This window comes from Capra hircus, chromosome 17, assembly GCF_001704415.2.
Source record: "Capra hircus breed San Clemente chromosome 17, ASM170441v1, whole genome shotgun sequence".
NCBI lineage: Eukaryota > Metazoa > Chordata > Mammalia > Artiodactyla > Bovidae > Capra > Capra hircus.
The window spans coordinates 12,958,599-12,984,686 of record NC_030824.1 but is presented as its reverse complement, the minus strand read 5'-3'; the positions used below and the strand labels follow the sequence as shown (position 1 = coordinate 12,984,686).

At 47.2% G+C, this 26,088-nt stretch overlaps 1 protein-coding gene across 1 annotated transcript in view; it reads right to left on the bottom strand.

Moving 5' to 3' along the window:
- Nucleotides 1–26,088, bottom strand: part of RNFT2 (ring finger protein, transmembrane 2) — a 63,257-nt gene that overhangs the window by 35,918 nt on the left and 1,251 nt on the right. The window contains exons 2-7 of the mRNA XM_013970672.2: nt 23,872–24,041; nt 23,322–23,380; nt 17,303–17,784; nt 14,365–14,441; nt 10,789–10,889; nt 7,499–7,652 (exon numbers count right to left, since the gene is read on the bottom strand). Of these exons, the coding sequence (XP_013826126.1) occupies nt 7,499–7,652; nt 10,789–10,889; nt 14,365–14,441; nt 17,303–17,784; nt 23,322–23,380; nt 23,872–23,895 (897 nt within the window). The 5' untranslated portion in view covers nt 23,896–24,041. The remainder of the gene's footprint in view (nt 1–7,498; nt 7,653–10,788; nt 10,890–14,364; nt 14,442–17,302; nt 17,785–23,321; nt 23,381–23,871; nt 24,042–26,088) is intronic.

The window sequence follows — 26,088 nt, the reverse complement described above, 5'->3', positions numbered from 1 at the left end:
TTTCTTACAGTTCTGGAGGCCAGCAGTCTGAGATCAGGGTGTGAGCAGGGTTGGTGCCTTTTGAGGGCTGTAAGGGAAAGGCCTGCTTCCTGCCTCTCTCCTGTGTCTCTATGTTGTCTTCTCTCTGTGGGTGTCTGGGTCCTAACTGCCTTTTTATAAGGACACTGGTCATATTAGATTAGGGCCCACACTAATGGCTTCATTTTAACTTCATTACCTGTTTAAAGACTCTATCCAAATACAGCCACATTCTGATGTACTAGGGCTTAGGACTTCAATATATGGATTTGGTGAAGGGGCACATTTCAATCCATAAAATGAACATTTAACCCAGGGTTTCTCAACCCTGGCACTCAACACTGGGGACTGGATAATCCTTGGTCTCAGGGCCTTGTCCTGTGCTCTGTAGAATGCTGAGCAGCATCTTTGCTCTCTACCTACTGAATGCCAATACCACCCTCCCCGCAACCAACTCCATTATAACAATCAGAGATGTCTCCCGAGGGACTTCCCTGGTGGTCCCTGGTTAAGAATCTGCCTTGCAATGCAGGGTACGTGCGTTTGATCCCTGGTCAGGGAACTAAGATCCCACATGCCATGGGGCAATGAATCCCATGCACCATAACTACTGAGGCTGAGAGTTCCAAAGCCCATGGGCCACAACTAGAGAATCTGTGCACCCCAATGAAAGATCCTGCATGCTGCAACTAAGACCCAACGTAGCCAAATTAATCAGTATTAACAAAAAAACTCCAGAAATGACCAAATGTCCCCCTGGTTGGGAACCCCTTCTAGTCCAGCTGTGTGGGCAGCTGGGCCAAGTACAGCTGGCTCATCGAGAAGTTCTGCACTTTCATACACAGAAGCATGTACTGTGAGAACCACAGCTGAGACCTAGGAAACCCAGCCCTGCCCTGGTGGAGACCTGTGTCTGCTTAGGAGGGGAGTGGAGAGGGGAATGGCTGACCTCCAGGAGGGAAGGTGATTCAATCAATGGGAAACCACTCTGAGAGCAAAAGTGCTGGGTTCAGGGCCCAGAAAATAGAGGGATTTTAATGGCACCAAAAGCCTCATGAATCCTCTCGGCTCTCACATCCAAGAAAACCACCTTTCCTGCTCTTGTCGGCTCTCCCCTGTACTTAGAGACAAACCGCTGGGCTGAAAGCTCGTGGAATCTCGCCCTCTGGAAACCTCTCATCCGGGGGGATGGCTATCCAGACTGCACTAGGAGTCAGTTATGATGATTTCAGACATGGGAAGGGCTTTCTCTTTCCTGCTCTAATGGGAAAAGACAGGAAGTTGGTCACGTACTGTGTTCTTTGGAGAAACAGCTTGGCTAAACTTTTCCTTGCTTCTGACATTGCTAGTCCTATTAACCACCCAGCAACTGGATACCCACTCTTCTACCTTCTAAAAACCTTAACGGGATAAAAATGACCATTTCAGACGTGAGGAAGCTGAGGGCTCCAAAGAGTGAGGTCACCTGTCCAAGGCTGTATAGGCAATAAGTGTCCGGGAATCAGGATTGGAACCCAGGTTTGCTGACCCTGCAACTTCTCATCAGGTCAGCACTGACTCAGCTGTCAGTAGACGTCAGTTCTGCAAGTACTTCCTCTACCCATGCGTGAAGTCGCTTCAGTCATGTCCAGCTCCGCGACCCCATGGACTGTAGCCCACCAGGCTCCTCTGTCAATCAAATTCTCCAGGCAAGCACATTAGACTGGGTTGCCATGCCCTCCTCTGGGGGATCTTCTCAACCCAGGGATCAAATTTGCGTCTCTTACATCTCTTGTATTGGCAGGTGAGTAATTTACCACCAGTGCCACCTGAGAAGCTGGTAACTAGGTTTGGGTTAGGTTAATACAAAAGCAAGCTTTACTCGCAGAGAATAAGGCAGTGCATGAAGGCAAGGAAGGCGTCTTACTCATTTTTATATTCTCAAGGTCTAGCACTGCCTCTTTAAGTAAATAAGTTCCAAACAACGTCAGTGGGATTGAGGAGAGAAAGGGGCGGTGGCTGGGGGGGGGGGGCCGGCAGCAGCAGACCTGGTTTTAACCTCCTGATAGGAATTTAACATGAGGCTCTTCATTCAGCCCATAATACCTACGGTGTGTTTCCTATGCATCAAGACAGACTTGACAGTCTCCATCCTCGTGAGTCTATACTCGAGTAGCAGAGGGAGAAAATAAACACAAAACAATTCAGTCATTGCAGATACTGGTACATGCTAAAGGAAGAAATAAAATGGTGATGGGATAGTGCAGGCTGGGGACCACCGTCAGGGAGGTGACAGAGTCTCAGAGGGAGGGACACTGGAGTGACACTAGAATGACGGCAATGGGACAGCCATGGACACATAGGGAAAAACCTCCTCAGGCAGAGGGGGCAGCAAGTGCAAAGGGCCTGAGAGGGAAGGTGCTGGCTGGTCCAGGGTGAGCAAGGGAGAGGAGAAGGTCATGGGTGATGAGGTCAGAGAAGTGGGTGGCAGTCTGACTGGGCAGGGCCTAGATGTATGGGTTGTATAAGTTATCTAGATTTACGATGGCAAGTGGCTGCTCTAGTCATCCGGCCAGGGTGATGGTTTGGGCTGAGGTTACAGATGGGTGGTCACCATTGTTAACCCCACCTCCCTTCTTGGCTGGTCAATGAGCCTGGAGATCCTGGGAGGCCCAGGTGTGAGAAGATCCTGGACAGACCTTCTGGAGGGTCTGCCTCCCCACATGTCTGGAGGCATGTGGGGATCGGTGGCTCATCCGGGCTCACACATCAGGGACTATGGGGCCATCAGGCAAACCCAAATTCCAGAAGCCCTTCCAATACAATGATTATAATATTAAAAACCAACCCACCCTCTCAGTGGACGGCATGGAGGCACAGGAAAGAGCATCTGTGTTGTGAGCCATTAGGGTCCCTGACAGATGTGTGCCTTCCCCCTCCCCCCACCAGCTGCAAATGAAGACCCATCCTTTTCTTCTGCCCAGACAAGGATTGATGAGGATTCGGGAGAGCACTCAGACAAGCAAGGAAAGGCTGCGAACCTTTTCCAAGCCTGCAATTTATCTTGAGGAGACTATTCACATCACTCCTTACAGGCTGGATTCTGCTCTGACCTGGCACATTAATCTCGCCGAATAAAATAATAATAATCAGAAAAAGGGAGCTGGATAGCTGCCAGGGAGGCATTAATAACTGTCGCCCACACCTCGGCAGTGCAGAGAAGGGGTGCCGAATCTCATCCCCGCCCCCTGACCCCCAGCAGTGCCCGTCGAAGAAGAAGGAAATAAGGAAAAGTTTGCCTGAACCTTGGGGGGATTTTCTAGAGATGGTGTATGGGGACATCATTCCTCAGTCAACACAGGAATTTCCCCAGGCAAATGCAGAGAACTTCCCTGGGAGGGAGTGTGGTCTAGTGATTCAGAGCGGTCCTGGAATCAGACCGCCTGAGTTTAAATCCCCACTCAGCCGTATATAAGCTGCGTGACTCTGGGCCTCTTCTTAACTTCTCACTGGGTTTGTTTTCTCCTCTGGAAAACTAGCACCTGCTGGGAATGTAAAATAGTATAGCTGCTATGGGACATAGTGTGGTGGTTCTTTAAAAAGTTAAACACAGAATTACCATATGACCCAGCCATTCCACTCTTAAGTATTAGAAAAACTGTGTTCAGAGAGATCCTTGTGCACAAATGTTCAAAGCACCACTATTCCTGATAGCCAAAAAGTGGAAGTAACCTGAATGTCTATCAACAGATGAATGAATAAACAAATGCTGGTCTCTCCACACAACAGAATATTATTCAACCATAAAAAGAAATGAAGTGCTGTCATCTGCTACAATGTGGATGAATCTTGAAAAAAAGATGCTAAGGGAAATAAGCCAGACATAAAAGGTCACATAATGTATGATTCCATTTATACGAAATGCCCAGAAAAGGTAAATACATACAGATATAGAGCAGATTGGTGGTTGTCAGAGGGAAGGGGGAGTGACTGAATGCGTATGAGGTTTCCTTCTGGGGTGATGAAAATGTCTTAAAATTAGATAGAGGTGATGGTTACCAGTAAATGTACTGAATGTCATTGAATCACACACTTTTAAATAATTACTGGTTAATTTTATGTTACGTAAATTTTACCTCAATTTTTAAAAACCCACAAAACAACAGCACTTGCCTTCTAGAACAGATGTCAGAAGAAAATGAATTAGAGCCAGGCCTGGCCCCCATGAAGGCCTGACTCTATATCAGCTGCTCCTACTGCCATGGGCATTATTATGCTGGGGTTTGCAATTTCTGGCAAGTTATTTAACTCGGTGTCTGCTCCAAGCATGCAAGGAGATACCAACAGTATCTACCTACCAGGATTGTTAAGATTAAACAAGACAATGTCTTCAGCAGACTATGAACTCCATGAGCAAGCGGATTTTTGTCTACTTTGTTCACAGATATACCCCTGTGCTTAGAACAGTGCCTGGCACACAGCTGGCATTTAGCAACTGTTCTTGAACGAATGGCAGTGCTTAACTTAAACACGGCCTGGTTCCTGGTGGTTGCTCAGCAATGTTTAGTTGTATGTATTACTATTGGTCTGGCGGGTGTATTTTTTGAAGGCCCCTGCGTGTTCCTTTCTAGCACAGGGAAGTGAGTACTACTTTGCCTTGCAGATTTTGGTGTCTTCACAACAGGGTGTCTGGACATCTACCAGACATGAGAAGTCTGAGCTGAGCTGACAATGGAGTCTAAGCTCTCACTGCAGTTATAAGAGGAGGTGATGACAGTTAGTGTAGCTAGCTAGACTATCAGCTTATCCACTCACCCATCCATCTACCTACCTGTCTGTCCATCCTTCTAAATCTCCATCCAAATATCCATCCATCCATCTAAATCTCCATCCATCTATCCATTCAAATTTCCATCCGTCATCTAAATATCCATCCGTCCATTCACGTATCCATCCAACATCCAAATATCCATCCATCCATCCACACAATCACTTGATTATCCATCTATCCACATATCCACCAACCTTCCCAGCTATCGATTCAATTCATCCATTCACCTATATAGCCATTCGTCCATCCATCCACTCCCCATATCTACATGCAATGAACATTTCTGAGTGCATATCAGATGCTGGTGATCTATCAACAAAGAAACCAGATGCATTCATTTCCTGCTGTCACAGAGGTTACAGTTGAGCAAAGCAGGCAGACAATTAAACAAGCAATTACAGTCAGAGTGGTGAGTGCTGGAACGGGGGAGCACAAGGCGTTAGGAGAGCCCCAGTAGGGTCTCCATCCCTCATTCCAAGGGCAGGAGGACGTCCAAGAGGCTGTGATCTGCAGGAGGAGCGTGAATTGGGTAAGAGACAAGAAAGGAAAAAGGTTTTTGAGGTAGAAGGAACAGTGGGTAGGAGAAAGGGCAGCACAGAGCCGGCTCTGGAAGCTGTACGGGTTCATCACTCAGCATCTCTGTCTTGAAGGTTTCTCATGGGGAAAATGGGATAAGAGCATCTGCCACATGTCAGATTGGGACTAGCTGGTGTATGGAAAGAAATGAAAGAAGTAGGGTCTGGTCTAGAGGTTCCTCGTCTGTGGATTCAGCCAATCTCATGTAGAAAATCTAAGGATGTGGGACTATGGATGCAGAAGGTCAACTGTAAGTGGCTTGAGCATCTGTGGATTCTGCTATCCGAGGAAAATCCTGGAACCAACCCGTCATGGATACTGAGGGGTGACTATATCAGCTTTTCATCTGGAAAGAGTTGATCATAATCTCTCTCTCTCTCTCAGAGGGGTGCTGAGAGCCTTACACAAGTCAAGACATAGAAAAGAATCTAGCAAGAAGCAGAACGTACGAGGTGATGAGTGACCATCCTCTGCCCATTTTCCTTATCTTTCTCCCATAGCTACTTTGAGGCAGAGCTTGGGCCCTGAAGCTGAAGTTCTGGGCTGGAGTCCCAACCCTTACCACGTAACAGCTGCTTGTCCTTCTGTCTCATCACCAATGAGAGAAATAGTATCTCTGGGAGGAATTGAAGAGGCTACAAAAGGAATTCATACATAAAGTGCTCATAGACCCCAGTTCAATTCCTGGGTCAGGAAGATCCCCTGAAGAAGGGATAGGTTACCAACTCCAGTACTGTTGGGCTTCCCTGGTGGTTCAGATGGTAAAGAATCTGCCTGTGGGAGACCTGGGTTCAATCCCTGGGTTGGGAAGATCCCCTGGAGGAGGGCATGGCAACCCACTCCAGTATTCTTGCCTGGAAAAATTCCCTGGACAGAGGAGCCTAGCGGGCTATAGTCCATGGGGTTGCAAAGAGTCGGACACGACTGAGTGACTAAGCACAGCACAGTCTCAGGTTCACAGTCGGTGCTCAATAATTGCAAGCCACTGTTATTCCAGGCTGTCAGTGTTGAGCCAGCTTCCTTACATGCCTGGATTCACATCTCTTGCCTTCCACAAAGTGTCACAAATGCTATGAAGGAAAAGGCTCAGGGCATCTAGAAGTGACTGAACCCAAGAAGGGGGTCGTGGGAACTCTGTTTTGTGGCTGTTTGATCAGAAGCACAGGTGACAACCTGGGGCTTGTGACTGGCCATCTGAAGGGACAGGAGAAGTCTGATGGGACTAAGCCCTTCTCCCATGGGATCTGATACTATCTTGAGGTGGATGGTGTCAGAACTAGATAAACTGTTGGACACCCAGCCGGTGTCAGAGAATTACATGACGTGTGGAAAACCTGCATATCTGGTGTCAGAGGTAGTGAGCATGTGTGTGTACAGAAGAAACACAGGAGTGTATTTTTCCTACACACCTGGCCAGTGATTTGACCAGCTGTCACTCAAAATGAATGGTCAATTCCAACTTGCTCTTCTGCCAACCAAGGCCCGGGACAAATTTTGAGCTTTCTGACCTAATGATGATGTCTCTTCCTAACACTGCCCAGTTCTCTGAATTACAATGATTATCCCCCAAGACCTCCTCATACCAACACCTGCTGCAGACCTTTCCCTGAGATGACACTGCAAAGAATCCTTGTCACCATTTCTCTTCCTGCAGCCATGGCAGGCATCACTCATAGATCAGAGTTCTTTCCTCCTGAGCCTCAGTTACCCCTACAGAACATGCCACAGAAGCCATGAAGAGTGAGACCTGTGAGAGCCACCCTTCCCTGGGAAAAGCAGGACCCAGGGCACGTTGATGTGCTTTTTTCCTTTCTCGGGAGAAATTTAGAAGAAAACTGCGTCAAGGCCAGCTTTGCACAAGAAGACTTAGGAAACGCACTTGGAGAGCAGAGACGTGACGGGAGGGTGATGACAATAAAGAACGATGCACAGCTTCAAGCAATGATGAGAGGTGGGTTACTGGATCTACCAGCTCAGGTTCTGTTCATTTGATGACCTGACATCAGCTCTGCTCAAGTCCAGCCTTGCTTTCTGCAGGAGGCGCACTAGAACCCCTGCACGATCGGTGTGATGGGGGCTGCCACCTGTGCCTACCTTGGACTTGACGGCCAGGATGATCTTGGGCAGGGCCACGACGAGGCACTTGAGAGCAATGGTGATGTACTTGAGCACAAAGTCTGCGATGCCCACTATCCACAGCAGGTCGAAGAAGTCCAGCGTCTCCAGGTTGGGCTTCAGGAATATGAGGCTAGGAGAGGAGTCAGAGTGTCAGAGTGCTCACTTAGGACCACTGGCCCTTGGCAGCTCCTTCTACTCACTCTGGGAGCCTTGTAAATATTACCTGTAGAAAGAGCACTAAACTGCGAGTCAGACATCTGTGTTCTGTTCCTGAATATGCTACTAACTTGCTGTGTGACCTCGGGTGGCTATCTGAACCTCTCTGAGCCTCAGTTCCCCTGAGAGTTAAATGATGAGCTTGGCCTAGAACATCATAAGTTAAAGTCCCCTCCAGTTTTATGGGTCCACAACAGGCTTCACAAGAGAAACTGGAAGGAAGGGAAGGAGGGAAAAAAAGCTGACCAACACCATGAAGGAGGGAGAGAGAAGTAGGGAGGAAGGTTTTGATGTGTGACAGCGTGCTAAGCCCTTTACTCACTGTATCTTATTGTTCTGTGCAGTAAGCATTGCTTACCCTCACTTTATAAATGAGGCACTAAAGCTTGGAGAGGTTAGGTAAGTTACCCAAAGTCATACTGCATGCTAAGCATACGGGCATGAGTATCAGACAGACTTGAATTTGAATCCAGGCTTCTCCATTTTTTGAACACTAGGCAAATCGTGTTCTTTCTATAAGCCTCAGTGTTCTCATCAATAAAATGGGAATCTTTCTGTCCCTCCTAGGGTTATTGGTGGGATTCGATAATAGACATACTACAGACTCTGCCAAGCAGCATTGACAATGATAACCACATCTCTACGAGGCAGGCACTGTCATCTACCCATTTTGCAGGTGAGAAAATGGAGACACAGAAAGGTAAAGGAACATGCAGACAGTCCTACAAATACGAAAGAACAGTGGTAGATCTGAACCCAGGTGTGCTAGCTACAATTGCTGCCCTCAGTCCTTACTCTACGGTAGTGCTGCTTGGAGTGTGTAATCCCTCTTACCCATCCATGACCAGGTAAGGCAACCTCACACTCAACTTCTGTACTTCACTCACGGGAGACAGACAAAAAGTCATTCTCAAACTGACCCTGATCCAGGCCCACATGTGGAGCAGCACTGCTATCTGTCACCTCTGCAGATGATGGTATTATTCATGTTAATAATATCTTGGTTCTTTACATCATGCTGGCCCTGTTCCACCTGCTGTATGTGTCTCAAGTCATTTCATCTTCCCAAGGGCTCTGATTGGTAGGCACTATGATTATCGCATTTTGAGCTGGGGAGTCTGGAGTTCCATGACATCATGGAGCCCACAGTATCTCAGCTAGAATGTGGAGCTAGGACTGGAACCAGCACCCAAACCGTGCTGGGCCCCTCGCTTTTCTTTCTGCTGGATTAGAAGCTCCAAGGAAAGGCCACTCCGAGTCGTGCCTGTCCCCCCAAAAGCAGGGGACAGTGCACACAGACTGAGTGCTTTCTAAACTCTTCCCACATACTCTGCGGGGCTGGCAGACAACAGTGCAAGCTGAGGTCCCGATGAGAGCATTCTAGGAGTCAAATGGTCTGTTTTCTTACTTTTATTTTTAAAAATCAATTTCTATTTATAATAAAGATCTTTGAAGAGCTAGACTATGGGCTAAATCAATGAAAACAATCTATTTTGGCAATCTCTCATGATACTGTCAGTGTCCTTCCACATCTGAGCCCCATCTCCATGGGATGCCTCGTCTCCAAGTCTGAGACGCACCCAGGTTACGATATGGGGAGAGGTGGGCGGCCCTGAGCTACTCTCTTCGTCTCTGCTCTTGTCCCTCCCTGGGCATATCCCAGGCTGGTGGGCTGACTTTCACGCCCTGCTTCTCTATTATGCATGCATCTCTGATTGCAAAAAAATGAAGACGTGCCATCCACTTTCCACTTTATCCCAGAGACACCAATCTGTTACATTCACCTACCTGGGTTTTACTTCATCATCTTTGTGTTTTTCTGTTGGCTTTGACGCCAGAGAGATGCCAAAGTGTTTTTCCACAGATTGATCACTACATCCACTTATTTCTAAGATACACTATGAACTTTAATGGACGGATACATTTTATTGTCAGTTTTCCACCCCATTAGCCACCACCACCAAAAGGTATAGTAATTCATCATAAAACAATAACATCATGACATGCTTAGGACTTATCAAATGTTGCACAGTTTGCCCAGTAGTTTCTGCATATTATAATATTTGGCCTCTGTAATCATTAGCCCGTTCAGGTGGGTAAAGCAGCAATTAACTTGCTCCCAGTTTCACAAACACAGAAACTAGGGGAGGTTCAAAAAGGCTCCACTATCTGCCAAAGGGCATAAGCTGGTATGTGGCAGGACTATGACCTTCTGGTAATCGGACTTCAAATCCTGGGATGATTCAAACTTGCTTTCACCTACCGGGACTAAGGTTCATTGAAAAGGGTTTCATTAAGCCTCAGTTTCCTTACCTGTAAAATGGCAACAGCAATACCCTGCTCACTTGGAAAGCAAAGTAAGATAATGGCTGTTGGTATCACAAACACACTCTAGACCACTGACATCAAAAGGGAAGGAGCTCTATTGCTTTTCCCCAAGACGCTCTCTTTCTCTTCATCTGCTGCCAGTTTGACTCAGCCCTGGTCTGATGAGGGCACAGAGGTCTGAGCCTGCGAATGTGATCATGCCCAGAAAACGGCACAAGCTGGAAATTCATCCAAGGTTCTGGGAAACTCCATCTCCTCTACCCTCCACCAGGACCTTGATCTTCTGGGCCAAGCAACTAATGCAATGTGTGAGAGGCATGTTGATGCCTTGGAACGAATTCTCCAAATTGCTTTTATGCAACTTTGGGTGGCCCCAGAAAGTGGTGAAACTGCTTACTCCTCAAAGTCCATTTTGAAAACAGATGGACATAATCTGAAAGCTTGGCTTGAGTTTCAACCCTGAACTAGAGACCATCACTGGCTAGTCCTTTCCCCTTGTGCACTAGGTGGTCAGTAGAAAATGCAAAATTATACATGAGGCTTGCATCCTATTTCTGCTCAAGAATTCTGCTCTAGGCATGTGTGCACCTAACAACAGGGTGGGATCTGAAGGTTACAGTGTGACTGAGGGCTACTATATCATTCTCCAATGAAGGGGGTGTGGGTTCCAAGTGCAACAAAGCTCCCCACTTTCCCACTGAGGGTCAGACTCCTCTGCTCACCTGTTATACAGCTGCTGAGAACTGAATGTGTAGAGCACATAGAGGGTGTTCCCCGCTAGAAAGGCCAAGATCCACAAGATGACCAGCACCGACCTCTTCTCCTGGAGACAAAGCAAGAGATCTGTGGGGAGGCTGAAATGTCAAAGGTACACCTGGCAGAATATTCTAGAATACTCCCCAAACAAGGGGCAAATGCTCCCTTTCTCAAAGGTTTGGAGGAAACACGGCTAATGGTGAAAGGAAGGGTGTTGGCATCTTTCCATCCCACTGGAACCCAAGCAATGTTTACAGTGGAGGTAACAGAAATGTATGAACCTGCTTGGAGAACTATCCAGAATCAGGAGGGCATCATGGTTAGCAAAACTGATTCTGGAGCTGGATGACCTGGCTTCAGATCCTTGATCTGCTACTTGGGAGCTGTTCAACCCTGGGCAATGACTTAAACTCACTGCATTTCTCTTTCCTCACCCGCTAAAAGGGTGCGTATTATATCAACTTGTAAAGTCGTGAGAGCTAATGTACATGAACCGTTTAGAACAGTGACTGGCATATAGGAAATGTTAGTTTACATTTACTGTTAGGGACTGAGGCACTGAGAATTTAAGCAACTCTTGCTCAAGGACACATGTTTTAATAACATTTTTTTTTTTTTTTGACCACACTGTGAGGCATGTGGAGTCTTAGTTCCCCGGCCAGGGTGCGAACTCGTGCCCCCTGCAGTGAAAACGTGGAGTCCTAACCACTGCTCCGCCAAGGAAGTCCTTTAGGGGCATATATTTTAAGGTCCAGTGCCCTTATTCAAAAGTGAGGTTTTGTTAAGGTTTAAGTAAATGTGACAAATATAAACATTTAGTCGGGCACAGGAGCGTGTTTCAGGGTCACTAAGTGGCAGGACCTGTTACTCCAACTTCACAACCCAGCACTCGATTCAGATTGACAAGTCAGAAACTGCTGTTCTAACTTTTTCTGGTATGCACCTTTCCAGACTGACCATTCAGCGTAGGAGCACGTTTGTAGGACTACAGTCAGCTTTGTACATGTCAACGTCAAAGCCCTCTGCAATCCAGCCTGGTTTCTCTTTCTTCAGACTTGTTTCTGATTCGTCCCCAGGAAGACAAGCTGGGAAACCTTCTCAGTTTGTTTTCTTAGTAGTCTCTCAGCCTGAGAGCAAACCTAGGAAATTTCTAGAGGATGCGTAGAGCAGGGTGTTCCTGCCTGTGTACCCTGGGATACATAATCAGACCCAGTGCTGTAGATTCTCAAAAGCCTATCTCTTCCTGGACCAGGGCGGCTGCATTGCTGGAATAAGATGAGGTCATAACTTTCCCAGTGTAACCTTCCCTGTGGTTTCGGTAAATGCTCCAGTCTCCAGACACAGCTCAGTACTTCACACACTGTTACAACACACATTTCCATAGAGCAGACAAAATAAATGCATCTCCATCCACCCATTATTCCAGGAGTGGTCAAGGTTAACGGCTCGAGAAACCACCTCCAACCAACCAACTGCTCTTATCAATGTGATTAATCCACTCGGCAGCCCTTTTTATGCCAATAAATAATAGATTCCAGCTTAATCCCCTGCAAATCTGAACCAAAAGTAGAAGAGAGAGGGAATGAGCAATGCCCTGAGAAGCCAGACTCTGGAGGACAGGTGGGGTAGTTCTCCAGTAGTCAGCTGAGATTCCTAAACCAAGAGTCATGTAGACCTACTGCCACTGAAATATGCACATATAGGCAAAACATCACCTGAGTCTTCAAAGGTGCAAAGACCCCAGAAACCTATTCATGGATACAGGCATTCCCTTGTCCTTACAATTCAAGTCAAGGCACCCTGAGGATGTTACTGCATCTGAGAAAGAGAGAGCCCCAACAGCCCCACTATGACACTGAACAACCTGCTCTGTTTTACAGGTCATTTAAAAAAAATTTATTTATTTATTTATTTGGCTGCGTGGGGTGTCAGTTGAGGCACGTGGGAACTTGGTTGCATCATGCGGGATCATTTGTTGTGCAGCACAGACTCCTTGGTTGTGGCCATGTGCAGGTTCAGCTGTTGTGGCCTGTGGGCCCAGCTGCTCCATGGCATGTGGGTCTTTATTCCCCGAGCAGGGATTGAACCTGTGTCCCCTGCATCACAAGGAAGATTCTCAACCGTTGGACCACCAGGGAAGTCCCAACTTGTTGTTCTAATAGCAACAGAAAGGGGTTGGCGTGAAGAAGACGAGACTGAGGGTCAAGAAGAACCTCTGGCTCCATGCCCTACTCCTGACTTCAACGTTTAAAATAAAGACTGAGCTGGCATTTTCACCTCATGGAGGCCTAGGTGCTTCCAAGAAAGCAGACGACCCCAAAGCAGGGTCAGAGAGGATCGTGGCTATGATAGGAGCCCATGTGCCGCAGAATACACAGGCTTGTTAAGGAAAAATAGCTAAGTTGTTCCCATGAGCCAGGTGCTGCACAAAACACATTCCACACACCATCTTGCTTAATCCTCTCAGTGGGTGAAGTGGATGTGGCAATTCCTTGCCCAGAGGTGGCACCTGAGGATGAGATCAGTGAGGTCACCCCTCCAAGGGCTTGCAGAAGGGTGGAGAGACTGGGATTTGAACCTGGGGGAGCACAGGCTCTGGGCACAGTGCCTGGATTTATATCCTGACACCATGCTTCGCACTGGCTGTATGGCCTTAGGCAGAAAACTTAGATCTTAGCCAAGAAATTATGGGCCACTGTTTCCTCATTGGAAAAATAAACTAAGTGTGATTCTGCCTGCCTCCCAAGTTGCTGGGACAGATCTCCAAGATGAGCTGTGAAATGGGTCCAGCACTGTGCTGGACACATTGAGTGCTCAGTAGGTATCAGAAGGCACTGGGGATGATGGTGGTGAGACCCACAGAGCCACCCAGAAGTGCCACTGGGGTGGCCTTAACCATGAGGGTGGGTTGGAAATGAGTTAACTGACTGAATGTCAGGAGGGTAAGGGGACTGGGCTAGGGGCATGAGAGGAGAGGCTGCTCTTGGAAGGGAGAAGGGTGGCACATCTGGGACCTCCCAGGGTAGGAGGCAGAAGAATGATTCCCAAAGGTGCTCCTGTTCTAACTCCCGCAGCCTGTGAATCTGTTCGGTTCCATGGTGATAACGGTTGCAGGTGGAATTAAGATTGCTAATTAGCTGGCCCTGTGTTGGGGAGAGTTTCCTGCATTATCTGGGGGGTTGGTCCAAATAATCGTAAGAGCCCCTGAGAGTGGAAGAAGGAGACAGAAGAGCAGAGTCAGAGGGGGATGTGTCTATGGAAGGATGTTCACAGACGCAATGTGGGTGGCCCAGAGGAGGAGAAGGGGCCAGGAGCCAATGTGAGTGATTGCTAGGACCTGGAAAAGGTGAGGAAAGAGACCGTCCTCCGAACCCTCCAGAAGGAAGACAGTCCTGTGGACACCTTGATCTTAGGTTAGAGGGATCCACTTCAGACTTCTGACCTATAGAACCACGAGGAACCCATTTGTGTGGTTTTAAGCCAATGAGTTTGTGGTCATTTGTTACAGCAGCGCTGGAAGGTTGATTTGCCAGGTGACTCACCTTTAGAGAGACCTGTTCCCGGAGCGTGGAGTTGGCATAGGCGAAGGTGCTGGCCATTCCGATGCACACAGCAATGCCTGCGGGGCAGAGGAAGGGCCAAGACCACCCACTTAGATGTGTCAGGCCTGGCCTGGGTTACTAGGGACATGGGACACATACCTGCCCTCCTCAGAGTTAACACACCAACCACAGAGGAGAGAGAAAATCCCATCTCTGGGGCATTTGGTCTGCCATGCATATTGCTGGGAACCTCGAGGCCCCTGACTTAGGGATGGGACTGAGGCCACTGGGGGGAGGGTATTTTATAGGACCAGTTAGCATGGGCTGTGCAGTCTGGTAAGATCTGGGTTCAAATCTCAGTTCTGCCACCTTCTCTCTGTGTGAGCTTGGACTAGTCACTGCCCCGCTCTGAGCCCAGTTTCCTCCTCTGCAAAAACAGAATAATAACAGGACTGAACTCAAGGAGGGATACTGCTCACAGTGCCCAATCTCTAGCAGTTTCTGTTGTTGCTGTTCAGTCACCAAGTCATGTCTCACTCTTCGTGACCCCATGGACTGCAGCACGCCAGGCTTCCCCATTCTTCACTAACTCCGGGAGTTTGCTCGGACTCATGTCCATTGAGTCAGTGATGCTATCTAACCATCTCATCCTCCGCTAGCCTCTTCTTTTGCCTTCAATCTTTCCCAGCACCAGGGTCCTTTCCAATGAGCTGGGTCTTCGCATCAGGTAGCCAAAGTATCTCTATTTGCAAAAAGAATTTGAGGCATGTTATTTGTAATAAAAGCATATGTAGCAAAAGCACCCTAAGAAATGGAAGTTTCATGCTAAAAGGGAAAAGAATTCCTAGCTGACACGGGAAACACGACCTTTGGAGAGGGGGGCAAAGAACGGAGTTTTATTCCACAATTTGCTAGGCTACAGTCAGAATTCTCCCTGAGCGGGGATTTTCAAATCCTACTTTTTGTTCCTTGTGGACAGGATTCTGCTTTTACACAATGTACAGAATTTCCCATGCTTGCAATTCACTTTTACTTTTTAAATAGTACCTGTATTCCATGCATGCTTCCAGATCTACTTTATAAAAGATGAGTTGCTTTACTGAAAACATATAAAATCAAAATCAGTAACTCCACAATCCCTTCTTATACTCTTTGATCAACTGAACAAACCCGACAACTGAGAAAGAATATGACCAAACTTGGGAATAAAACTTGGTGGCGAGTTTGCTGGAATTCAGGTAAGAAGAAACAGGCCAGCTTCTGTTTCCAGGAATAAAAAGGAAGGTGGAGAAGGGCATGGCAACTCACTCCAGTATTCTCGCCTGGAGAATCCCATGGACAGAGGAGTCGGTGGACTATACAGTCCATGGGGTTGCAAAAAGCCAGACCTGACTGAGTGACTAGCACTTTCACTTTCTTTCATGAAAAGGTATAGGTGTACAGTATAATCTTTATGTACATTAGGAGAAAGGGGGGACGGAGAAAGGAGGGGCCTGCAAAGGTTGAGGCTCAGTAGCTTGCAAAGTTTAGAAGCAAGGGGCAGAACCTCCCGCTTGAAGCTTTGTCCACAGCACCTGGGGAAAGGGCTCAGACACCCAAGAAGGGGACCGGCACCACTGCCACAGGCGCCTGAGTCCGGCTGGTGCTAGACTTGGAAGGAGGTGCTGAAGGGCCCAGAACCCAGTGCGTACGCGATTATAGAAACCAAAAAAGCCACCATTTTTTAATTGGTCAAAAAGGAAAAAAAAAGGAAGGGACTGATATGGTAGCATCCCAAAAAGGAAGGAGTGACCTGGGTCAGCTGGAACATACCGGAAAGGGGCAAATAAGACACAAATGACGGCCTAACCTCTTCTAGATATTTCTTGTGGGATATACTAGGCTATGTACTAGGCTATGAGATAATCTGTGCTGTAATTTCTACCATAAGATAAAAACAATAGCCTAAAACTCTCCAGGACACAGCAACACCATGATCTAATACCAGTAACAGAAATAAATAGCAGTGGGCCAGAGACCACGTTTACTGAATGTTAAGTATGTGTCAGGTACTATGCTAAGTACTTCATGAATCATTATTTTACTTCCTAGTAATAGGCTGTATTTATTGAGCACTTGCTATGTGCAGGATTCCACGTTAAATATTTTACAGGTACTAACAATGAATATAATAAAGACGATTATCTACACTTGGACAGCACTTCTTCTCTGCCAGGCACTGACCTAAGGGCTTAACACGTGTTTACTCATTTAACCTTACTCAGTCTTATGAAGGCAGAAGCTGTACATATAATAGTATCTGTAACATACCGTTATAGTATATGCGTATCTATGATACCTACATCATAGCATATGAAATAGTACAGCGGTCCCTAACCTTTCTGGTACCAGGGACTGACTTCATGGAAGATAATTTTTCAATAGGTCAGGGATGGGGGGAATGGTTTCTGGGTGATTCAAGCACATTACATTTATTATGCACTTTACTTCTAATCTAATGCCACCGCCGAGCTGACAGAAGGTACTGTTGCTCGGCCTGGAGGTTGGGGACCCCTGAATAGTACAAATACTATTTTAATCCTCATTTTATGGACGTTGGGACTAAAGCACAGAGAGGTTAAATAATGTCCCCAGCATCACACAGCTAGGAAGGGGAAGAATTCAGGTTCAGACTGGAGAAGTCTAAACTCCTCCACGCCTTCAAGTCACCCAACCAGCTGAAAGTTTCTATCACAACCCTTGCTGGACAGATGAGGAAACAGGCTCAGAGAAGGCTAATCGACCAGGATTTGAACCCAGGTCTGAAGCGGAATCCTGGCTTTTTAAGGACTTTGCACCATGAGGACCTCTACTGCCTGCCCTTGGCACTTGGGATGGAGACCCCCAACCCCTTGGGTTAAGTGGCAGGCATTGACCCCTGCATCTCCCCGACACTCACCAAGCTTATGCTGGAAGCATAATTTGGCCAGGAGGATGAGGATGAAGGGCAGCCCTTTCTGGAGCCAGCAGATCACAGCCTTCAGCTCGGACAAGGCTGGGGCGGGTGTCCCGGGCTGCTCATCGCCTGCCTCGTCCGAGTGTGAGCGGTGGTCCCCACCCACGTGCTGCAGCAGGGAGCCCCCGCGGTGGCTGCCGTGGTGGAAGTGGTGGTGGGGCTGCCGATGGTGGTGGTAGGCGCCCCCCTCACCACGGCCCCCGCCTTCCTCCCTGGATGCCGGCATCTGCAGGAACACGTCCCCACCGCCAGCCGCAGCCCCCAGGACCAGGCTGGACGGGAATGGGGTGGTGGGGAGGCCGCCTGCTGGGAGGCCGGATAAGCCCGAGAAGAGCGCTGGTGGGGAGGCCGCTTCCGCCTTCAGACTCTCAAAGACGCCACCTTCGTCCACACTCGCCTCGGAGCTGAGCGCTTGGCTGCGATTTCTGGACCAGTCAGGCAGTGGAGGATGGGGGGCAAATGACAGGATCAATAATGTTATGGGCTGAATTGTGCCCCCTCCCCCAGGAAAATCATACATTGACACCCTAACCCCCAGTACCTCAGCATGCAATTGTTTTTGAAGAAGGGTTTTTGCAGAGGTGATTAAGTTAAAAGGAGATTATTAGTGCCAGCCCTTGTCCAGGTTCCCTGGTGGCTCAGATGGGAAAGAATCTGCCTGCAATGCAGGAGACTGGGGTTTGATCCCTGGGTGGGAAAGATCCCCTGGAGAAGGGCATGGCAACCCACTCCAGTATTCTTGCCTGGGAAATCCCATAGACAGGGGAGCCTGGTGGTCTACAGTCCACGGGGTTGCAGAGTCAGACATGACTGAGCAACTGACACTTTAATCCAATATGACTTTTGTCCTTACAAGAGGAAATCTGGACACAGACACAAGAAAGGGTGGATGATATGACGACACAGGGAGGAGGTGGCCATCTGCAAGCCACCAAGAGAGGCCTCAGAAGAAACCAACCCTACTGACACCCTGATCTTGGACTTCCAGCATCCAGAACTGTGAGAAAATAAATTTCTGTCATTTAAGCCGCCTAGTCTACAACACCCTGTCCTGGCCAGCCCTTGCAAATTAATACAAGTAATAATAGCAATAGGGTTATAATCTTTACTGAAAATTTCCTATGTGCCAGATACTTTTTCCAAGTGCTTTTCATTAAATTAACTCATTAAGTCTTCCTATCAACCCTGTGAGTTAGGTACTAATAATACCCCCATCTTACAGATCAAGAAACTGAGGCACAGAAAAGAGTAACTTGTCTAAAGTCACACAGCTGGTAAGGGGTGGTACAGAGAGATTCAAACCCAGAAGGCTACCTCTGGAGTCTGCTTTCTTAACCACTTTACTTCACTGAAAAGGGAGCGCAGGGTCCTACGATTTGAGAATAACCTCAGGAACTCAGGTTCCGCTGGCTCTGTCATCTCCAAGTTCAATGATTCCCAGTTCCCAAGAGGATCCACCATGGTTACAGCTGATATTTGGAGGGTGGCAGAGAGTAATGGGAAGAAGACTTAATTGGAGAAGCCCAGGTGTGAACCCTAGCTCCACCCTTCCTAGGGCTCTTAACAAGTCTACACTTGGTTTTCTCACCTGGAAAATGGGTATAAACACCGTTCATGCATAGAATTCCTGGGGATCAAATTTATCTGACACTAAGTAAATGGGAACTCTTATCTCTATCCCTATGCAAAACCTCCAGGGCCAACTGCCATTTCTAGTTCTAAGCACAGCCTCTTCTACTGAAATCAGATAAAGCATGCTGATGCTCTTTTAGAGCCACTGCCAGAGGAGCAGAGAGCCTAGAGTTACTCTTCCAAGAATGCAGAGCCTTGAACTGGGTGCCCTTTCCCATAAACACCAGGCCCCAGAGCCCTGGATGTCATGTCTTCTCTTGGACTTGTCCTTTTCAAATGGAATCAGTCCACAGAACAGGTGGAACTGATTAGTTTAATGTGCTGTGTCAGTGGGAGGGGCAAAGAGCCACCCTTTCCTCCTCCTCTCACCCCAGAAGAGGGCCCCTAAGGCACCTCCACAAACCCCTTCAGTATACCTAAAACACCCAGAGTTTACTCCAAGTGAGAGCTGACTTCCACTCATCCTCTGGACTCTGCAACCCAGGGCATACAGTAGGTGCTTAATAAATGCATGGCAGCTATCACCCAGGCATGAAATGGCCCCTGAGGGAGGCTCCAGGGAAGGTTTTACACTGCCTTCACACTTGACCTTATATAAACTATCTCCCACTCAGAGAACAGGGTGAATAAAAAAAAAAATCCAACATATATTCAATTATTTCACTATCCCACTAAAAGGGCTTCCCATTCTAAATGCTTTCCTGCAGTCTCAGATAAATCCAATAGTTAGGGACTAATATCATTCCCATTTTATAGATGAAGAAACTGAGTCCGTTAGCACAGCACAGCACACAGACTCAGTCTCAGAGAGATGAACTTGCCAGACAGCCTGGATTAGCTCTGGCCCATCCCAAGCTTGGGATGATGATAAAGATAATAATAACTAACACCATGGCTATGATCCTCAAGGGGCCTTCAGCTTTTTCTGCACTTTAAGAAGCTGAACTGAGAAAGCAGGAGTCCTGGCAGGTACCCACAGAGGCCACCCTCTCCCCCACTATCTCACCACGTGCCCTTTTCTCACTACCCAAGCGCTTCCTACTGGAGGGCCTTTGCCAAGCCCAGCCCCTTCACTGGTTGGCCCCACCAGGAAACCTACACTGATCCATCAGATTTCAGCTAAAACTCTTGCTCAGGGCAGCTTGCCCACCTCCCAGACAATGACAGTCTCTTTGCTCTCTGTCCTCACTGTACCCTAACCTCCTATCATCCAGGCACAAAATGGGACTGATCATAGTTATTTTACTCCTTACCTGTGACTCTCAGCCCTGCATGTACATTATAATCATTCAGGGGAGTTTTTGAAAAATACAGGCCTTGGACCTAGTGTTGACCAACTGAATCAAAAATCTCTGGGGTTGGACAGTATACCACAAGCTACAACGCAGGACACTGATTTGTTTACATGGCCTGTTCTCCTACTAGACTGTAAGCTCCCTGAGGCCACACACTGTATCTGATTCACTTCTTTGTTCTCAGTGCCCAGCCAGCGGCATAGACCAAAGCAGGTGCCTAGGACATTAGAAGATGAAACAGCTAGATAAAACCCAATCAATGAAAAAGAAACACTTAGAAGTATACAAATTCATTGAAGTTATAATATTAATTCTAACTTGAAAAAAAATCTCTGGGGTTGGGTCACAGCACCTCTATTCCCTCAGAGCCCCCAGGTGATTATAACATGTACTTGGCACTAAGAATTGTATTTCAGACTGGGCCCTGCTCCATAAGGGTAAAGACCATGACTGTCTGCCCTCCATTGGATTGCCATGACCCAGCACAATGCACCTGGTACACAGAACATGCTCAATAAATATTATTTGAAAGAATGAATGAATAAGTTACGCTAAAGGCTCTGAGAAGGCCTGCAATTGAAAACATTAACTTTGCTTAAACCTAGTGTTTCCCAAACTTATTTGATCACGGGATTATTTTCCTCCACGGAAAACCTACTCACATCTTGCAGAACATCTGTTAAACCCGGCAGGGGAAATTCTGATCTGCAGAAATCTTGGGACTGGCTTCACCGGCCTTACAAACTTGACCCGGGGGTAAGTTATTATAAACCACCAACTTTATGCCCGGGCAAGGGAGGGAACTTGAAGATGGCTATCTATTCCCCCACCTCCCATGGCCCATCCCTGCTGGCTCCAAAAGCCCAGGAAATGTGTGGGCCTAGTTTCTTGAGCTTGGGATGATGATAAAGATAATAATAACTAACACCATGGCTATGATCCTCAAGGGGCATTCAGCTTTTTCTGCACTTTAAGAAGCTGAATTGAGACAGCAGGAGTCCTGGCAGGTGCCCACAGAGGCCACCCTCTCCCCCACTATCCCAGGGGCCCTGGAAAACCTCCTGCCTGCCTTAAGCTCGCCAGCACTCTGAGCTCACTGGGCTCAGGGGACCTCTAGTACAACCAGGGAAGGCCCAACCCACCAAGGGCCTTTTTATAGCTGGCCTCCCTTCCCTGGGCCTTTCCCCAGCATGCAGCTGAGACTTTAGCCTAAATGGGAAAGAATAATCCTTGCGGGGAGCAGAGGGGGAGCTTCCAACTTAACTACTTAAAGGCTAGAATGTGAAGCAACCTGGAAGGACAATGAACCCATCAAAATAGGAGATAGCTGAAATGTAGAGTCTCAAAGCACATACTTCGCAGAGGTCAAATTGACTGGGGCCTGAATCTCAGCCCTGCCACTTCTTGTCTGTGTGACTTCAGGTATCTTACTTACCTTCTCTGAGCCCCAGTTTCCTCATTTATAAAATGGTGATAAAAACAGTCCTGACGTCCACTGGCTAATATGAGGGTGACATAGGAAAGTATACAAGTCACAGTGGCCATTATTTTTCTAGTGTCTTCTCTGCCCCCAAAGACCTCACCATTCATTTAAAAGCGGAGAGCAGTTCTGTCTTTGGAGCCTGGAAAAAGCTCCAACGGGGCAGCTTATCAAACATCCCAGGTGCTGTGTTTTTGTATTTTCACTCATTCACAAGCAACCCTGAGTTTTGTTATCTGCCATTTATGGACGGGGGAACTAAAGCCTAGAGGTGAACGTGCTTGCCAAAGGCACAGAAGTGGGAAGTGACTGATGTGGGATTTTGTCGAAGGGTTATCTGACTAAAGGAGTTTTTCCCCAGAGAACAGGGAGGATTCATGCAAAACTCAACACTGGCACTGGTGAGTACTTTGTGATTTTGCTGTGAACCTCAGAGTCACAGAGGACTTGAAATAGGAAAAGCTTGGTTGCCAGCTCCTTGGGTGTATATTCCAGCATGGTGAGAGGGCTGGGCCAGGAGACTGTCACAGCCTGAGAACAGGGCCCCACAGTCCGTACTCTTTTTGGCTTACGTAGATAGAAATCCTAGTTCATTAGTGTTTGACCTGTTGTTTTCTTAGGTTCTGTATTTGTCTATTTGGCATCTGCTCATTATGGGGCTTCCCTGGTGGCTCACACAGTAAAGAATCTGCATGCAATGCAGGAGACCTGGGTTCGATCTCTGGGTCAGGAAGATCCCCCTGGAGAAGGAAATGGCAACCCGCTCCAGTATTCTTGCCTGGAGAACTCTACACATAGAGAAGCCTGGCAGGCTACAGTCACTGGGGTCGCAGAGAGTCAGACACAACTGAGTGACTAACACTTTCATACACACATTATAGGGTCAAACTAATGGCCAAACTTGTTTACAGTTTCCCTGTGACCCAGAGCCTATATCCCCAACCATCTCCTTTATCTAATTCACATTCTTAGCCAATATTTCCTCTGCCTCAAATCACCCAGGGCCAGGTACCAGACAGCTAGAGACCACTCCTATAGCATAGAGGCCACCAACATTATTCAAACTAGTCAACGCTAAGCTGTTTCCTCTGCCCTGCTTTACTTTGTGTGGAAAACACAATAAAAGCTGTGACCTATGCTTTCCCTTTGCTCCTGTCTGTCTCCTGGCTGACCTTGGTGCTTCCCCATGTGGCCCTGCGTAGGATAGAAGCCCTTTTCTCTTGGGAAGTGCAAGCAATAAAAATCTTCTTTCAAGGTCATCAGCCTCTCCATGTTCCCACCCAGACACCTCTATAAATTAAAATCTCCTGGGTGCAATCATGGACACAGTCAAGTGGACCACTGGCTGCACAGGCTTTGAGAATTACCGTAAGAGCAACAGCAAGCTGTTGTGTGTTGAGGATATGAGGTCATCTTTGTGCAAAGCAGTTTCCGATCAGATCTCCTCCACCCTTCTGACAAGTAGCCCTGAGGAGCAGGTAACATTCAATCCAGTTTTGGGTCGTCCCGACCACCTGAAGCTCAGAGCCTCGGATGGAATGAGAGTGATGCCTACCTTTCAGGTGGAACGTTTTCTGTGTTGCTGCTGTGGCGTCTCTGCATTTTCCTTAAGACCTAAAAGTCAACACAGGCATGAACCAGAGTCTCCCAACATTCCCAGCACCTAGATTGCCATGGTAACTATAAATAAGTACTACTCATATCTTATATCCCTAGAGCGTTCTGACATTTTGCAAACTGGGTTTCAGTCTGGTATGTCATTCAACCCTCAAATCAACTTTCTGTCCCCTAAGGAAAGTGTCATTCATGGATGAGGAGGATGAGACTTGAAGGTGGAGGAAGTCTTCACATGAGAGGAGAAAGAAGTGAACTATAAAGCAAAGAGGTGCTGGAGAAGGTGCAGTAGACAGACATTTGGGAGACACAGATCCTGGACTGGTGCCACCCTTAATTTGCTGTGTGACCCTGGACAAGTCAGTAACCTCTTGGTGGCCTCAGAGTCCCCGTAGGTTCAAAGGGAGAGGGGTGGAGTGTCTGAACCCAGAGCTTCCTTCCAGCCCTCACATTTGGTAATGAAGATGTGAATCCCCATGCAGACACGTCACCTGGTTCACTGTGAGGAACCACATGGACTTCAGAACTCCATGTTGACGACACCTCAGGTGGGCATTCAGGGTTCCAGGTGGGGATGTGACCACTGGATTCCAGAGAAAGCAGATCTCTCCCTCTTCCTTCTCTCCAAAGGGACACAGGAGCTTACCAGAGATTCCAAATCCTGGATGGCACAGAATACTTCAGTGACTAGTCCATGGGATGCCTTGAACCTAAGAAGTCTTAGGGCTTCATGGGGGGGTGGCTATAAACAAATGGTTATGTTGCCTCCTTATCCTTTGCTAGCCTCCCATTGATCCCTCATTGGTATTCCTGAGGACAGTTATGATCTGAACATATTCTGCCCTATTGTCAAACTCTGAGTCCTGATTGGGAAATACAGACATGTTTTAGGGCCTCCAAAGGTGACCCACTGTAACCAGAATAAAATCAAAGTTCTGTTCCTGGCCTGCAGGCCTCACCTGCCCCCAACCTCACCTGCCTCCACTCTCCCTTTAACCAAGCCCCTTCAATCATACTGGTCTTTTCGTTTTTCAAAGATGCCAGCTTGTTCCTGTCTCAGGGCCTTTGTGCTTGCTGTTCCCTTTCCCCAGAATGCTTTTCCTTCTGGCTAGCTCCCTCAGGTCAAATGTCACCTCCTCCTAGAGGTCTTCTCTTCTCACCCTCCTGACCCACCATATGTTGCCCTGTTCAACTATCTTCATAGCATTGATCAGTTATTTACATGCTTGCTTATTTATTTATGCTCTGTCCCCCATTAGAATATAAATGCTACAGAAGTAAGGATCCATCTGCCTAGTTTGCCCTTCCACCTCCACATGTAGAACACTGCCTGGCACAGAGCTGCACTCAACAAGTAAAACACCAATGGGTCTCTCACTTTACCTCTTTCTATATATGCCTTGCTCCTTCCCTGACCTCTCACCCTAGAGAAGAAATAAAAGCCAGAGATTTTATATGAATAGGTTTAGCTTCCTTAAATATTTTCTTGTCCCAGAACAAAAGATGATATCTGGCTTAGTTCAGGGCACCATAATTGGCTGTTGAGTGATTTCTTGATCTTGACCAGCCTTCTTCAGGGGACAGTACTGGTGTTACCAGGGCTGCTGATTAGAAACAATTCACCAGAGAAGCCTTCTTTCTTTTTGGAAAATCACCCAAAACACAAACCAAAATAAAACTGGTCAGTAGCACCATCTCCATATATGAAGGAAAGTTTATCCCATAATTGCACTCATCTCACATGCTAGCAAAGCAATGCTCAAAATTCTCCAAGCTAGGCTTCAGCAGTATGTGAACCGAGAACTTCCAGATGTTCAAGCTGCATTTGGAAAAGGCAGAGGAACCAGAGATCAAATTGCCAACAGCTGGATCATAGAAAAAGCAAGAGAATTCCAGAAAAACATCTACTTCTCCTTCATTGACTATGCTAAAGCCTTTGACTATGCGCATCACAACAAACTGGAAAATTCTTAAAGAGTTGGGAATACCAGAACACCTTACCTGCCTCCTGAGAAATCTGTATACTGGTCAAGAAGCAACAGTTAGAACTGGACATGGAACAAAAGATTGGCTCCAAATTGGGAAAAGAGTATGTCAAGACTGCATACTGTCACTCTGCTTATTTAACTTATATGCAGAGCACATCATGAGAAATGCTGGGCTAGATGAAGAACAAGCTGGACTCAAGATTGCCGGGAGAAATATCAATAACCTCAGATATGCAGATGACACCACCCTTAAGGTAGAAAGAGGAACTAAAGAGCCTCTTGATGAAAATGAAAAAGGAGAGTGAAAAACCTGGCTTAAAACTCAACATTCAGAAAACTAAGATCATGGCATCTGGTCCCATCACTTCATGGCAAATAGATACAGAAACAATGAAAACAGTGAGAAAATTTATTTTCTGGGGCTGCAAAATCACTGCAGATGGTGACTGCAGCCATGAAATTCAAAGATGCTTGCTCCTTGGAAGAAAAGCTATGACAAACCTAGACAGCATATTAAAATGCAGAGACATGACTTTGCTGACAAAGATCCATCTAGTCAAAGCTATGGTTTTTCCATTAGTCATGTATGGATGTGCGAGTTTGACCATAAAGAAAGTTGAGCACTTTAGAATTGATACTTTTGAACTGTGGTGTGGGAGAAGACTCTTGAGAGTCCCTTGTTCTGCAAGGAGATCAAACCAGTCCATCCTAAAGGAAATC